Source organism: Sesamum indicum, linkage group LG2 (genome assembly GCF_026168435.1).
Source record: "Sesamum indicum cultivar Baizhima isolate 11 linkage group LG2, ASM2616843v1, whole genome shotgun sequence".
Lineage (NCBI taxonomy): Eukaryota > Viridiplantae > Streptophyta > Magnoliopsida > Lamiales > Pedaliaceae > Sesamum > Sesamum indicum.
The window spans coordinates 2,770,722-2,787,585 of NC_142658.1; the positions used below are offsets into that span (position 1 = coordinate 2,770,722).

General features: G+C 32.9%; 2 protein-coding genes across 2 annotated transcripts; one reads left to right on the forward strand and one right to left on the reverse strand.

Annotated features, from left to right (window-relative positions):
• The first annotated feature begins 3,048 nt into the window (after positions 1-3,048).
• LOC105179101 (laccase-14) lies at positions 3,049-9,107 on the forward strand. The gene is made up of 6 exons (XM_011102697.3): positions 3,049-3,335; positions 3,820-3,971; positions 4,078-4,322; positions 4,540-4,668; positions 7,093-8,031; positions 8,455-9,107. The coding sequence occupies exons 1-6, from the start codon at positions 3,240-3,242 to the stop codon at positions 8,583-8,585; spliced, it is 1,692 nt and encodes a 563-aa protein (XP_011100999.1). The 5' UTR covers positions 3,049-3,239; the 3' UTR covers positions 8,586-9,107.
• A 4,298-nt stretch (positions 9,108-13,405) lies between these two features.
• LOC105179094 (cytochrome P450 78A7-like) lies at positions 13,406-15,641 on the reverse strand. Its single transcript, XM_011102692.2, has 2 exons — positions 14,646-15,641; positions 13,406-14,145 (listed from the first exon to the last, which is right to left on the reverse strand). The coding sequence occupies exons 1-2, from the start codon at positions 15,639-15,641 to the stop codon at positions 13,504-13,506; spliced, it is 1,638 nt and encodes a 545-aa protein (XP_011100994.1). The 3' UTR covers positions 13,406-13,503.
• Between the last annotated feature and the right edge of the window lie 1,223 nt (positions 15,642-16,864).

A 16,864-nucleotide genomic window follows, 5' to 3' on the forward strand; every position in this document is an offset into this window, starting at 1 on the left:
TATCATGGCTTCTAGTATTGATTTTTACCACTTTATTAAGTTGTGCTCATTTATAATGCAACAAAAAATTAATTTTTTATAGTGATTATTACTAATTTACTAAATAAAACTTTTATTAAATTTCTATTAAGGATAATTACACTCCCTTTTCCTGAAATTTGATGTAATTACATAATACAGACTTTCTATGTTTGAAAATTGTTCATTTCTGTTTAACATATAGATCACTCGTTAGTCAAAATTAACTTAATTTGCTGATTAGCAGAAAAAAATTAAACAAAAAATTCATATTTACCTTTGATTGACTTATTACTAACATAATGCAGATAAAATAAATTTTTCTGATCAAAATACCCTTTTTAGGGCTAAGATATGTCTCCTCACATGCATTATTATGTGAAAATATATATAAGGGTAGCTTGGTCAAAAAAGATTTATTTAAGTCAATTGGGGGTAAATAAAGATTTTCAGTTAACTTTTCTATTAATAGCAACTAATTCAGTAAATATTAATTAATGAAGAATTATATTTATTAGACAAAAATAAAACGTCAGATGTATTAACTATAATTTTTTAAATTACAAAAAATAAATGTATAATAATATCAAATTTCAAGAAGATAATGTAATTATCCCTTTCTATTATACAAAATCGGAGATCGAACGTCATTTGAAACATTCAAAACTTTGACTTTTCAAGAAAAAGGAAAAACCAATTATATATGACATATATATCTCTTACATGTTGGCAGTGTGCAATAGATATTGATGCTTTAATTAAGCAATAATTACATTGTAATTAATGAAGATTTATCATTACATCAAACCAAATTCTTGACAACGATATCATAAGTCAATACATTAAAAAAAACTAATAATCACATCCAATCAAAGCTTAACAATATCGAACAATTCTCACGTGGAGAGAAAAATATATACACGCAAATCCTAAGAGCACAAGCAACCAATTATTTTACTAAATGTTTGAGTATATATCTTAATTAAATATATAATTAACCTAGTATTAGTTTACATTAAATATATTTCAATTCCTATTTTATTTTTTTTAGTGAATCGGTTATAATTACATCATGAATTTCAATCATTAATAATTAATATGCGTTGATTATCACTATAAGAAATATAATATTAGTGACAAAATATTAAATGCTAATTTTTAAGTTATCACTAGATATATATATATATTAAGTGACAATAATTTTTATGTTGTCACTTTATAATTATTAGTGATAATATTTTGTATAAAGTTGTCACTAAATACAATTAATTGTATATCTATAGTGACCGCTTAGTAACTTGTGACAAGGTCATCACAATAGATGAGTCACTAAAGTATTTAGTGACAACTTTTAATACATTTTTTTTTATCACTAATTCTTACTACCAAAACTTTTTGAAAAATAATAGTAATTATTAGGGATAATTACACTTCCCTCCTCTGAGGTTTGGTTTAATTACACGTAGACCTCCTGTCGTTTGAAAAAATTACATCTAACACCCCTGAGATTTATTTTCGTCTAACAAATAAATCCCTATGTTAGTAAAAATTCACCAAATTTGATGATATTAATAAAAAATTAGAAAAAATATCTATATTTACCCCCGATTGACTTATTACTGACTTTTTAAAGGTCAAATAAATTTTTTTTATGATCAAATTATCCTCATACGATTTTTATGCGTTAATGCATGTGAGGCGATATACCTTCACCGTTATAAGGATAGTTTAGTTTGAAAAAAATTATTTGACCTGCAATAAGTCAATCAAAGGTAAATACCAATTTTCATTCAATTTTTTTTTTATTAATATCAGCAAATTTAGTGATTTTTGACTAACGAGGGACTTATTTATTATATGAAAGCAAACCTCATGGGTGCTAGATATAATTTTTCAAACCACACCAAACCTCATGAGAGGAGAATGTAATTATCCCTAATTATTAAAATCATAAAATTCATTACTGTGACAAAATAAATATTTTTTTCACTAAAACATATATAATTAATAACAATATTACATTTATCACCTGTTCTTTTGTCACCAATCTTTTTTTTTTTTATATATATAGCGTATTAATATCAAATATATATTACTAACAAAAAGAATTGCATTTTTGTCATGTACTTTAGGACCTGTACACATTTCGTCCCATTGGTTATGGTCAGATTCTTAGGGTGGGTCTGTGTCTTAGCCTAGTACTTAACGGGTGTTTTCTCCATCATAATACAAATGGAATCTAACAAAATAATCAAAAGAAAGAACTTTCGTAAGTTATGACCATTAATGAGAATCCGAAAACTAATAAGACTAAAAGTGCTTGTGATTCTTAAAACATATGGATTCTTATAACATAAATGATATTTCTCCTATAACTAACTAACTATTGTTATACTAGCCATCATAGCATGCTATTCTTGAGTTCATATAAATAATATTTCAAATTTTAATTAAAATATATTATGAATAATAAAAAAAATAAAAATATAATCCAACAAGCCACATTTTCAAAAAAAAAAAAAAAATGTAAGAAAGAAAACAACAAAGAAAATCAACTTAGTGGTATTACTGGCGTAACAATAAAATTGATATGGAGGTGTCATAACCATCTTTTGTGAGGAAAAAAAAAAAAAAAGAGTTTTACTCATATATTAGTATAGATATATTAGATTAACAACCACTATTAAAATAAAATAATTAATACTGACACATTGATGGAGCTCAATTTAAGACTTTTTAGCCATAAAACCTTAATTTCACCAATTAAATTAAATTTTAGAGACAATAACTAAAGTCGACTATCACAGGCGCCGTTGTTTTCACGTCACTCTCTTTCATTAATCACGATTAAGGGATCCCACCAATCGTTATAGTCAAAATTTCCAAGCTTTTGAAAATCGAGAATTGAAGCAAAAAATGAAAAGCCTACCACACTTATTATAGTTGTTTGGTAATATATCAAAGATTGTATAAACACCACGGAAGAGACGTGATCGTTACACAATTTTTAAATCGAACACTTCGTGTTCGCCATGACCAAGACCGAGTAATTAAGCTTTCAATTCCTCAATGACTTCCTTCTTCCCTCTCTATATATATCGAACCTTACACGTATTCAACAAGACATCGAAACATATAGTTATAGCTTGTAAGATTTCGACCAAAATTGGTCGAGGGTTCGTATAATCTTGTAATAGGAGAAAGGGTTAGTTGTAGTACATATGGAGATATTCATAGTCTTGCATTTGCTAGCAATTTTCCTCTTTGGTGGGGTGATTGATTCTACCCATGCCCTGGTGCATAAACGTACCTTTGTGGTAAGTTTCTTGGTTATAATTATATTATAATGGTTTTCATGCATATATATAATTGCTGATTATGTCTAATTATGAGTTTCTTTTTCCCTCTTTCACCGTAAGGAATAACGCTAATAGCATCCACATAATAAGAATTTTACTCGACACTCATATTAGTATCAATTTTTTATTTTATTTTTTTTAACTATTGAGTCATTTTCTTGTAGTGTTTGGAAGAATTTTTGCCCTTCATCTTTATATTATTTTTTTTTTATCTCTAACTATTTAATAATATGTCATTAGAAAACCCTTTTTCTTTAAGATATTTATTTGGGGACTTTCTTGAGTTTGTGGTGGTTGTTTATACTCGTAATTACAACATGGCTGTGTTTGTCTGTTATCAAGACAACCAAGTACCAACAGACACACACACACACACATACACACAAAGAGCATCCAAAGATTTTTGTATTGAAGACTTAATTAGGGTTTCTTGGCATTGCAGGTGGCTGATACTCCCTACAACAAGCTGTGCAGCAGCAAGAGCATATTGACAGTAAATGGACAGTTTCCAGGGCCAACTATATATGCCACTGAGGGAGACACAATTGTCATTGAAGTTATCAACAGAGCAACTGAAAACATAACTATTCATTGGTACTAAAGCTAACTATATATAATTAGTTTTCTTTTATATTTTATTATAATTCTTATATATATAATTAATTGGTATTTATATTGTTAAATGATTGATATTTTGTAGGCATGGAGTCAAACAGCCAAGGTATCCGTGGTCGGACGGCCCCGAGTATGTAACTCAGTGCCCGATTCAGCCCGGAACTAGGTTTAACCAAAAGATAGTGCTCTCGGACGAGATTGGGACTTTGTGGTGGCATGCCCACAGCGATTGGTCACGAGCGACGGTACATGGTGCACTTATTGTCTATCCCAGAAAGAAAAATGACTATCCCTTTCCGGTACCTGATGCAGAAGTTCCAATTATATTAGGTATGCATATGTTCATCCTCGAAAGTATACTTGTAAGTTTTCGCAGTGAAATTATCTTTTAGTCCTACAGAATAGGGTGTTGCACACTTACTTTATAAATTTTTTTAAATAATCTCAAAATTAATAAAATTTAATACATTTAATCTTATATTTAAATTTTCAAAAAAACATACAATATGCGTATCCATCAATTAAATGAGTAATCACGTTAATGCAGGGGAGTGGTGGAAAAGTGACATACGGGAAGTTCTAAGTGAATTTCTACAAAGTGGAGGGGACCCAAACATCTCTGATGCTTTTCTCATCAATGGCCACCCCGGTGATTTGTACGCATGCTCAAAACGAGGTTTGCTCTCTTACTTTAATTTGGTATTTTTTTCATAAACTTATCTATTTGATTATTAATTTTTTATATTTTGAAGAAATTATTCATCACTATAAAAAAATTAATAAAATCAAATGTTAGTAACGATAAGTGGGTAATCTATGTATTTTTTATTAGTACAAGAATTGTTGTTTGTTTTCAAAAAATATATATAGATAATAAATTTTAACAATGGAAAGATTTTTGTAAATTTATCTATTAGATTATTATTTTTAAAAAAAAAAAAAAAACAATTAGGCGTAGAGAGCGTTTTACTGTCACCGACAAATAAGGGGGGAAAAAGGACATATATGACTGATTATGTTTTTCAACGATTTTGTGTGGAGATGTTGAAAATAAAGGCACAAATGAGGGAAAAATAAGTCCATTTTTATCTAGAAGTTCATCATCTTCAGTCATTTTACGTGTATATATATCTATGATGCTATACTAATATATATAAAAAAAAAAAACACCTTTCACTGATAAATGATGTCATACACTATATATATCATTTTTTTTATCAATAATATTCTCGAATTGAGATATATATATATATATATATATTTAAAACATAAAAAATTATTTATTATATATATACAGAAATAGCATGTCAAGACGGCTAGTTATTATTAGGCTTAAATGCATTTTTTATCTCGTAACTTAGGTCATTTAGCATTTTCGTCTTTTAAATTTCTAAGTTATTATTTTATCCCGCATCATTTTAGTTTTCTTGATTTTGGTCTTTTTTACGTTGGGCTTCACTCTTCTCGCGGAGAAATGCATATGCCTCTCACCTGACATTTTGAAATTGAGGGTTTTGTTCCTACTGATCAATTTCTGCCATTATTTTTGTTTTTAACTTGATCGTATTTTTTTTAACTTTAATAATTTTAATTTTTTTTTCAATGGAGTTTACCCTTCTTCCCAATAGAAATGAACTTAGATAAATAAAAAAATTAAAATCACAAAAATTAAAAAAAAAAATATAAAACTAAAATACTATCCTCAAAAGTCAAATAACAAAAACGCCTGATCTAAATTAGAGTATCAAAAATACATTTAATACTTATTATTAATATGTCAATGGAAAGATTTTGAAATTAATATAGTAGATGGTGAAAGAGATGGGTCATATTATATTTATAATTAGAAAACAACTCAAAATCTTCTCTTATTATTGCACACATGATAATGCTTATTTAATGCTCTTATTTATAAATTCAGAAAATTGAATCAAAGAAATTCTTGCAGGAATTGGCAAAACGTATTTAAATATTTCCAACTAATAAAGTCTTCCCTTTGGTTGCTTTGATTATGTTATTATAAAACGATAAGTACATTAATATATAATAATCATAGTACAAATACTACTGAAAAATGGCTGAATACCAGCGGAAAAAATAACATCAAATTAATTAGTATTGTTAATCTATCTTATTTAATTAAAAAATTACTTGATAATGAATTTAACAATAAAAATTTACTTGTCATATCAAATTTAGCAATGAAGTATTTAATATGTATATATTAAATAATATAAATTAGCAATAAAAATTTTATTTACTAATTATTATGATGATTTTAGTAATCATATTTATTTTTTCATACCTATTTAAAATATTTTCTTATAGTAAAAGAGATTTTGAGAGTCGATTAAATTTTTATTTCAAATTTTATTATATCTTTCGTTTAAAATTAATATACACGCTGTATGTAGATAATCTTTTTTTTTTTCTCAAATAAAATTAAATTACATAATGTTTATATATGTAGTGAGTGTCCATATTAAATAAATTAAGTAGCCGATGTGATAGCATTTGAAAAAAAAGCTGAATTTATTTTGCACATTTTTGTGTAATTAATGCATAATCTAAAGGAATTATTATTTAACCTCAACAAATATTTGGTTGTGTCCCCTTTTTCATTTGCTCATAGAAAATACATTTCACTAAATTAATTATTTTCTTTTAAAAAAGACTTCATTTTCCAACAAGAAATCCGTGAGAATTGATTCCTCCAAATAGGTATAAATTAAACTACTTTTCTCGTAATTATTTTCATGAAATTCCTTGAATTCTTTTGTAGAGAGACCATAACCCAAAAAAAAAAAAAGAAAAAAAAAACTAACTACTTAAAGTCATAAAAAAATAAATATCAAAATAAAAAAATTACAATGTTTTTTATAAAAATCACAATTTTTTTTATAAAAATTACAATTTTTTATTATAAATCTCAAATTGACTTGAATTGAAACCGCGTCCTCATTATAGTGGATCAAAACTGTATTTTTTCCAATTTAAATCACCAAATGTGTCAAAAGAAAATTAAAAATTCAAAACACCAAGTCAATAATATATATATATATTGACATCTTTTCTTGACATATCCGTGTAAACAATGCAGACACATTCAAGCTGACAGTGGACTACGGCAAGAGATACTTACTACGGATGGTGAATGCAGTGATGAACAACATCATGTTTGTCAGAATCGCCAACCACAACATCACCGTTGTCGGATCAGACGGCGCCTACACGAAACCGTTCACCAGTGACTATATCGCCATATCCCCTGGACAAACCATCGACTTCTTGTTAGAAGCTAACCAAAAACCTAGTCACTACTACATGGCTGCCCGCGTCTATGCTGCCGCGGGAACCTACGACAACACGACCACAACTGCTATAGTCGAATACAGCGGAAACTACACCCGGCCGTCGTCCCCATTGCTTCCACCCCTTCCTGCAATAAACGACACATTCTCGTCAGCCAATTTCACAGGCAGACTCAGAAGCCTGGCCGACAAAAACCACCCGATAGACGTACCCCTTAAAGCGAAAACCATCCTGTTCTTCACTCTTTCCATCAACCTACGGCCTTGCGCGAACAACAGCTGCGAAGGGCCATTTGGAGAACGGCTCTTGGCGAGTGTGAATAACATAACGTTTCAGCTGCCGAGGATTGCGATTCTCCAAGCTTACTATAACCGAATAAGGGGTGTTTATGGGGATGATTTTCCTAAAGATCCACCCGTGGCTTATAACTACACGGCGGCTGTTATTCCCCGGGACCTGTGGACGCCCGAGAACGGGACGGAGGTGAGAGTTCTTGAGTATAATACGACGGTGGAGCTCGTTTTCCAGGGTACAAATACGGTTGCTGGAATCGATCATCCCATGCACTTGCATGGACATAGTTTCTATGTGGTTGGATGGGGATTCGGAAACTTTGATAAAGATAAGGATCCTTTGAACTATAATCTTGTCGACCCTCCACTTCAGAATACTATTGCAGTTCCTAGAAATGGTTGGACAGCTATTAGATTCAGGGCAGATAATCCAGGTAAAATTCTATTCTTTCCCTTTTATTTCGAAAAATTGCATTTTACGTCCCACAAGTTAATTCATTTGTAATTTTATTCAAATTCACCACATTACATCTCATAACTCCAATAAACTGGTGATTTTAGTCCAAAACTTTAAACCCATAAAATATTTGATGGAAACATCAGCACCACCACTTTAGACTTAACGAGCTAGTGCCATGCATGCATTCGATATTTCCGTCAGAAATTTAAAAGAATTAAAGCCTAGGACTAAACTTGTAATATTTTTTTTGGAATTATGGAATTAAAAAATAATGGGACAAATAATAATAACAAAAAAAATTAGCTTGCCGACGTAAAATTCAATTTCCCCCTATTTATTTCAACAACTATGATTTCTTTTTCCAACATTTTTATCGGTACTACCCTTGTTGTTATAGGTGTTTGGTTGATGCACTGCCATTTCGAGAGGCATATAAGCTGGGGAATGGGGATGGTATTCATTACTAGAAATGGAAAGGGCCGAGATGCCAGAATACGTCCTCCACCTCCAGATTATCCAAGATGCTGAGATTAAGCAATGGGCTTAATTGTATTTCTTACTCCGTAATATTATTGTGGTCTTTTGGTATTTTGATTCTGTAATTTGTTAGGGTAGTAATTAATCCTGTACCCTTTTAATTTTTATGATTTTTGGATAAAATTGGTTGAAATTTTGATGTCATTTTCCGACCAATTTAAACTATCCTAAAATCAAGAAATTAAAAAAGGTAAAGGACTATTTTACAATTCTAATAAATTACAGGATTAAAATATGAAATAACTATAGTTACTGGATTAAAAGTAATTAAACCTTAAGTAATAATGGCTCTATAAGTTAATTAAGGGAAAATAAGAATCACGATTTAGTGATTTGTGCATTATAGAATTTCTTGGTTCGACATTCGGGCATGACCTGAGAACATATGTATTTTCATCTGGTGGAAAGGTGTCTGAAGAAGTACGCTTTTTCATTTTCATTCGTTTGTAAGGAAATAATTCTTGTAAACTTTGTGTTGGAAATCGCTGTGTACGAGCAAACAAAGATTTTGTTTGTTGTGTTGTTGTTTGCTGAAAGCTTATGAGATTGAGAGGGTGTTAGGCTTAAGTTTAAAGACTTTCTTACAATATCTTATAAGATGTTAAAATTTGTTTGACATGTTTTTTTATAAGGGTTTATAAAATCTCAAAATAAGATATTTTGTATATTAATTATATCGTTTAAAAATTAAATTTCTAACTTCTTTTTTTTTATAATATCTTATAAAGTCTATGTAATTAATAATTCATAAGATAAAAATAACCTCATTATTTTGCTATATTCAAGTTTTATTCTTGAAATAATTCACCTGGCTTGTTTTTAACAACAAAGGATTCTCTGTCTAATCTGACATAAGATCTTTTTCTCAACTCTATAAAATCATGATATTAAGTATATAATTTACACTTATCTAAATAGTAATTAATTTTCAATTATTGTAGTTACGCAATAAGATAATTGTTGTTGCTACTATATTTAGTAAAAACCATAGATTCAAGATATTATGAATTATATGACGAAAAGTATGTAGTCATTGCAATTAACAGAAAAGTATATCAAAGTTCAACTAGCATGATGGTATACATTTTATCGGAAAATTGGTTCAGTCATCGAAAAAAGGCATATGGCCATCACGTGACATTTTTAATTGGGGAATTCATTTTTATTGGCCAACAGCATACGTACATGGCAAACGACGTGGATTAAGAAAAAAGAGGCAATGACGTAGATTTCTTATCCACGTCATCTAATGACATGGAATAGGGGGAAAAACACAGTTTAATGCCTCTTCAATCTTCAGCCCTAATCCGTAATCCCCTTTGATCTTTAGCTCTAATCCCTAATCCCTCTTCGATCGCCAGCCCAAAAACACGATCTCCTCCTAAAACCTCTGTGAAGAAGAGCAAGATTCACAATACACAAGTGAAGGATGGTGTTTGTTAGGCAGCAGAAGCATATGGGTATGCCTCCTCAATACCGTAAGTTTTCTTAAGCCTTTTTCTCCGTTTTCTGTACATAGAAAGGGACCATTGCTGGGTTTTGTTTATTATTGTGTATATGGACCCTTGCTGGGTTTTTTTTGTTTATTATTGTGTATGTGGAACTTCGCTGGGTTTCTCTCGTTTTTTTGTTGTGTTTGTCGACCATTGCTGCTTTGTTTTATGCTTTTAATGGATGTGGTCCCCTACACTAACTTGTATTTTTTTTTTGTATTTTTGTATTTTTTTTTTAATTACAGACCCTGACACTGATTCCATTCATTGTCTCTGCATTATAATGGTGTGGCTAGACATGTCCCTGAAGTTATGTATGTGGGGGGTAGTCTCTCTAAATATGATTATGTATTATCCCAGTAGATCAACATTGAAACTTCAAAACCTGTTTTGTGATAGTCTTGGGTTAGGGAAGGTTATGGTATTTTATATAATTGTGAATAAATGCTTTAAAATGTTAATTGATAACAATGGTATGAAGAGGGCATGGAGGAAAATTAGGAAGAATAGAGAGATGTTTATTTATGTTGAAGTTGAGAGGGGTGAGGGGCCTACAGAAATTGAAATGGTTGAGGGGCGTGAAGGGCTTGCAGAAACTGTAATGGTTGAAATAACGAGCAGGAATGTTATAGTGGAGCATGAAAGGAGAATAGTTATACCTGCTGCCAAGGAATCAGTAAGGAAAAGGTTGCTCGAAGAAAAGGAAAGAACGATAGCAAACAACCACAGGGGAAGAACAAGTCATAGCCAAGCGAGAAAACATCAGACACAACATCTAGTAAGATTAGGACAAGGAGGGAACCAGCAATATCGAGGGCAGAGGTGGAAAATGTGGGGAAGCAGGTAGAAAAAATGAAGCAACAGATAGATAACCTGAAAAAGCGATGCGAGCTGGTGAAGCGGAATAAGAACTCACCTTTTGCCAATAAAATTCTAACCGAAATCGTGGGTCCAACTTTTCGAATACCCGATCTACCCAAATACGATGGGGCGAAGGATCCACAGGAGCACATTTCTGCCTTCGAAATGGTAATGAACTTGTATGAATAAACTGATTTAATTAATGCAAAATTATTTATGACAACTTTGACAGGGAAGACACAAGAATGGTTTACCAGTTTGCCTAGTGGAGCCATCGAATCATATAGATAGTTGGTGCAGAAGTTTGCATTTTACTTTGCTAGTAAAAAGAGAGCGAAGAGGTTAGCAACCTACCTCTCCACGATTTAGCAGAAAAGTGACGAGTCTCTAAAAAAACCTTCATAGGGAGGTTTAACAATGAAACCCTTGAGGTACATGATTTAAGGATTGATATGATGAAGAGCATATTGATACATGGGTTGAAGAAGGGACCGTTTGCATCGTAGCAAGGGATCCTCCTGAAGATGTAGAACAATCAATGCCGTTAGCTTTATAATACATGAATGAGGAGGAGATGAATGCAATCAAGGACAAGGGACGGAGTGGAGGTCGAGATAGGCAAAGCGACCTGATGAGGAGAGGTATACGCCGTTGGTTACTTCTAGAGTAGAAGCCATGATGATGGTTGAAGGGGATGACCTGGTGCAATGGCCTAGTAAAACTAGAGGAACGCCTGCGAAGAGGGATGACAAGAAGTATTGTAAGTTTCAAAGGGATAAAGGTAATGACACAGAGGATTGCTATCAGTTGAAGGATGAGATCGGAAGATTGATCCGACAGAGATAACTCAAGGAGATCATACTGAAAGCACGAGGTAGAGATAAAAAAATCCCCTAGCAGAACAAGAAGCAGATCGCATAGTAGGTCGCCAGGCAGGGGAAAACTCGAGCAGGAAGGAGCAAAGGATGGACGACACAACAATGATCCTGTTAAAGGAGTTATTTGGTGAAGATGGTAGCTTGAGAATGTAGGTATGTCAATTTGTATTTCGATTATTTTTACCGAGAGTATTAGTTTTTGCAGGAACCAATATTTTTTGCTAGCATTAAAATTAAGGATCATATGTGCACTTTTGTAATACCTCAAGTAGAATGAAAATCACTTTTTGGGACAATTTGCATAGTAAAGTATTACCGACCTAGGAAAGGTCGCTATTCTAAGAATTCAATTCAATCTATGAAAGATCGTGCATCTTGAAAGACCATGCGACCTGAAAAAGGTGAAGATCGTGCGTCTGAGAAAGACCATGTGAGCTGAAAAATACATCGGTGTCTAAAAAAGACCATGCGACTTGAAAACGGTGAAAATAGTGCGTCTGAGAAAGACCACGCGACATGAGAAAGGTGAGTTTGAAAAAGACATCGATGTCTAGGAAAGACTATGTGATGTGTGTCGAAGTCACCAAAAATAATTCCTACTACACTTGTGAAAGTGGGAGTAGGGTCGGTCCACAGAGATTGGCTTTAAGTTGATTTCTTTGAGAAAATAGAAAATAATGGGGGGAAGGTTGTGATAAATAGAAGTGATCAAAAACTAAATAATTAAAAATACCTGATAAAGATATGAGAGAGAGATTTCCCGGTTAAGGCTAGGATCATGCTTGATCTTGTGAGTTGATCATTGATGCAAGAATAACACATGTATGGACGAATAAACCAGCTATGGTCGTTGGTACGACCTAACATTTTTTGTCCCATAAGTGGACATGTTTCCAGTTTTGGTCCCACATGTAAATATGCGAATTGGATAGAGTGCGAGACCAAAATTGAAAACAGATCCACTTACGGAATCAAAAATGTAATTTACCCTTATTTTGATTGTATTGACTAACGGAGAGTGCAGTTGCAGTTATCAATTGGATGGATGTCCTCAAATTGAAAAAAAAAAAAATCACATATGGGACGCAATGTGCGAATTGACCTGAGTGTGAGACCAAAATTAGAAATAAATCCACTTATGAGACCAAAAATATAATTTACTCATTAGAAAATAATAAGACCAAAATCACAAAAAGACTAACTAGTGAGAGCACGTAAAATGCAATTCTCCCTCATGCATTATCACGTGCCGTAGTAATGTGAATTAATTGGTCCATATAACATAAACTAAGTAACCATCACAAAATAAAGTAAACAAAAACTAAATAAGCCTCAAACATGTAGATGACAAAAATTGACAAGAAGAGGGCAGAAGAGTACTTACTTTATCTTTCTTTTTAATATATTTGACATCATATGTATTTTACATGACTGCAACGTAAATATGTTCTAACTTTTAGCATAAACATATGTAGGACTGGCTAGCGACTAGTCCAAGACTTATTACATAGGAACTACATTTATGTATACATGACTTTGGTTGAATTAAGACAACATGGTTATTTCACCTTTATTCTCTTACTATGTACTATACCGTATGTTATATATATAGAAACAAATAGGGTAGTTAGACACCAGGTTTGGTAATTTGAAGTCGACTGGTCATCGATCGAAACCCTAATCGAGAAAGAACCCTTTAGCCCTTGGAATTGCCATAGATGAGAGAGGCTTCTTCATCTCACAAGAAAGCTTCAACTCCTCACTCAAATCCACGAGCCTAGCCCCATTTTCAATCCATTCAAAACTGTGCACCAGGTTCGCCACCCAGAGGCTGACACTAGCCAGCCCCAGGTTCTTTCCAGGGCAAACCCTACGCCCAGCCCCGAACGGGGCGAGCCTCAAGTCACTCCCCCTCACATCAACATTGATCCCGCCAGCCGATTCCAAGAACCTCTCCGGCCTAAAAACGAAGGGGTCTTCCCAAATTCTCGGATTGTGCGTTATGGCCCACATGTTCACCATTGCGGTAGTGTTGGTTGGGATGACCATACCGTTGCTAAGAGGGACGTCGGCTGTCGAGAGGCGGGCCCATGAGAGGAGGGGCCCGGGTGGGTGGAGCCGAAGAGTCTCCTTCACCACCGCCTCCAGATAGGGTGACTTAGCCACGTCGGCATCCGTGATGAGACCACATGAGTTGTTTTGTACTATGTTTTGGAGCTCACAGTGAAGTTTTGATTGGACATTAGGGTTTAGGATTAGTTCGGCCATTGTCCATTCAGTTAGCAGAGCTGTTGTGTCAGTGCCCCGAAATATCATTTCCTATATCACAATAAAATTAAATGAAAAGTTAAGGATCATATTTCCTGTCCGAATCAAGAATCAAGACCCAAAAATTAATACAAAACAAAAGCAAAATTATAGGCATATAGTTCAATAAAAAAAAAAAAGGTCAAAAACTTAATTGAATGATAATATCTGTGTCTCCGATGTTATGTACTATGTGGAGGATATATAATTACTTCTACAAGCATGCAAATATATAATGAAGAACATCATGTCTAAGCTTTTGATGACATTATTATTTTCACTAATTCAATAGTCAAAAGAATTATATTTATACAACAACAACATAGTAACTATAAAAATATTGTCAGAATTTTTACTAACAATTTTTATCGTAATGATTCGTATCGTCTCAAGGCAGCGCATGCACATTTTTTCCACATGATATAGTTATCTTAAGTTTATGCATGCATTGTTCTTTATTCGATAATAATGTTTAACAAAAAAATGGGGTAAAATTTGTCTCGAATACTAACCCACAAGACGGCCACCATATCGTCCTCATCGAGCTTCTCCTCACCCTCGAGTGAGAGCAAAATATCGACAAAGTCAAGATTATCTTTCACTTTATATTGATCTTCTTCACTTCGATGTTCCTTAATAATTTCCTTAACGAGTTTTTTGACTCGAGGCACCAGAGCTGCACATCGTGCTTGAATACAAAAAGGGTCGTAAAAATACTTCAACCACGGCAGATGATCGGACCAATTGAAAGCTCCCAAGAGCTCAAACCCTTCTCTCACTAATTCATTCAACTCTTTAGCTTCATTATCATGCTTTGTGGTGTTGTACCTTTTCCCAAATACAATTTCCATTATGCTATTCAAAGAGGCAGCTTGGAGGTGCTTCCTGAGTTGTACAAACCCCTTAAGGGATTGTTCCTCACCTATAGCACTCAACATGGCTGCGCATTCTAGTCGGCAAACTCCTTGATGGGCTAGTACGCGCTTGGGTGCAAAAAGGTGAGTGGAGGCGATTCTTCTCAACATACGCCAGTGGGACCCGTCAGGGGCGAAGCCAATAGCTCGGCTGAACATGAGTTGCTTAGCCGATTCTTTGATCGGCCGGCTAGCAAAATGTGGGGATGTTAAGATTTCACGCGCAATGTGGGTGTCGTTAGTCACCACAACTGGAGTCGAACCCAAGCTAAAAGCCATCAGCTGGCTCGCTGCATGGCTTAAAGACATGCGTGCTAGGGTACGGTGTGCCAAGCCGCTGCTCAAGCTGAATAAGCTACCAAAAAAGGGGAGCCCATTGGGCCCTGGGATTGGAACTCGACCCATACGATGGCGGTCGTTCTTCCAAGCAGGCCCACCAGCCGAGCAAGCCCAATTGAGAAGTCCATAACCTAGGAATAGAATAAAAATAAAAAGTAACAGTAAATTAGCATCACATGATCTTGGGATTTCGAGAAGAGTAGGTAGGATAAACATCCACCACTTTGTGTCCTCACAAGAGGTAGTGAAGTCCATGAAGATGTTTGAAAAAGGTGAAAAATGAAAAACAAAGAGAAGGGGTAATTTCAAGAATACGTTTGGAGGAAAGAGAGTTGGTTTCACTTGTGAGGGAAGAACAAATGAACATACGCTGTTTAAATAGGTGGAATGTTTTGAGTAAGAAAGCATTTGTCCATTTATTTATTCATTGGAAACATAAAAAAATGGGATCGAATTCCAAGTTTGGTCCTAACCAAGTGGGAACGTTCTATGGATTGATGAGAGAGAGAGAGAGAGAGAGAGAGAGAACGAACAAAAAAGGTCTTACAACTTTGTGGTAGTCCGAAAGAAAGAACCTTAGAAGCAGCAAGTTCAATTAGGTAGTACGCTGATAAATTTCTTGTTCTAAATTTACGACAACATCTTTATCCTAGTACTTTTTCTAATTAGTGTCTGAGAATCATTTACCCTAATTCTTGTTTTAGTCTAAATCTACCCACTAATTTCGAGCATAAAGTAGAATAAATATTTTAATGATCGAAATAATACCATATAAAATTTAAAAATGTTAAATAAAGTTGAAGAAGGAAACATTTTCTTAGGAGTTTAATTGTTCAACAGATATAAATTAGAGAAAGACGTCTTAATTTGTTATGATATTTTTTATAGATACACTGTAAAACGATATTATTCTCTACACTATAAATTACTGCGGCTTAATAAATGAATAGTATTTATGACAGTCGTACAAAAACAATATAAAAACTTAAATTTTGATCACGATTAATCAATGGTCAAAATATTTGCTACAATTTTTAGCCGTAGAAAATATTTTGGTATCGTTTTAAATACGATTGCTAATTATCATTGCATAGTCGTGGTTAATTAGTATCATCCACTATTTGTTTACTTTTAATTATAGTAATTAACGACAGTGAAAATCATACTTCTTCTAGTGGTATTTGTCCTATGTTATATGATTTTTTTATCATGATAAATTACGTAGTATAGTTAAAAAAATTAATAAATTGTCGGAAATACTAGTTGACCACGCCTATAAAGTGGCTATTATTAATTATTATTTTTACAAATGAGGTCAAAATATTAATCATAGTTAAAAATTAAGGCAAATATTGATTATTACGGTTAAATTTAAATTTTTACATTAATTTTATTTGACTACATTAAATAAATTAATTTATAATGTATTTTAAATCGTAATAATTTATAATGTGAAAAATAATCCATTTATAATTTAC

What these genes read in the sequence shown, in the direction of transcription:
- LOC105179101 (XM_011102697.3), top strand. Translation starts at nt 3,240, where the DNA reads ATGGAGATATTCATAGTCTTGCATTTGCTAGCAATTTTCCTCTTTGGT. An exon ending in TGCATAAACGTACCTTTGTG is followed by an intron (nt 3,336 to 3,819) that starts GTAAGTTTCTTG and finishes TTGGCATTGCAG; the next exon opens with GTGGCTGATACTCCCTACAA. An exon ending in GTACGCATGCTCAAAACGAG is followed by an intron (nt 4,669 to 7,092) that starts GTTTGCTCTCTT and finishes TAAACAATGCAG; the next exon opens with ACACATTCAAGCTGACAGTG.
- LOC105179094 (XM_011102692.2), bottom strand. Translation starts at nt 15,641, where the DNA reads ATGGACTTCACTACCTCTTGTGAGGACACAAAGTGGTGGATGTTTATC. An exon ending in ATATGGTGGCCGTCTTGTGG is followed by an intron (nt 14,146 to 14,645) that starts GTTAGTATTCGA and finishes ATTGTGATATAG; the next exon opens with GAAATGATATTTCGGGGCAC.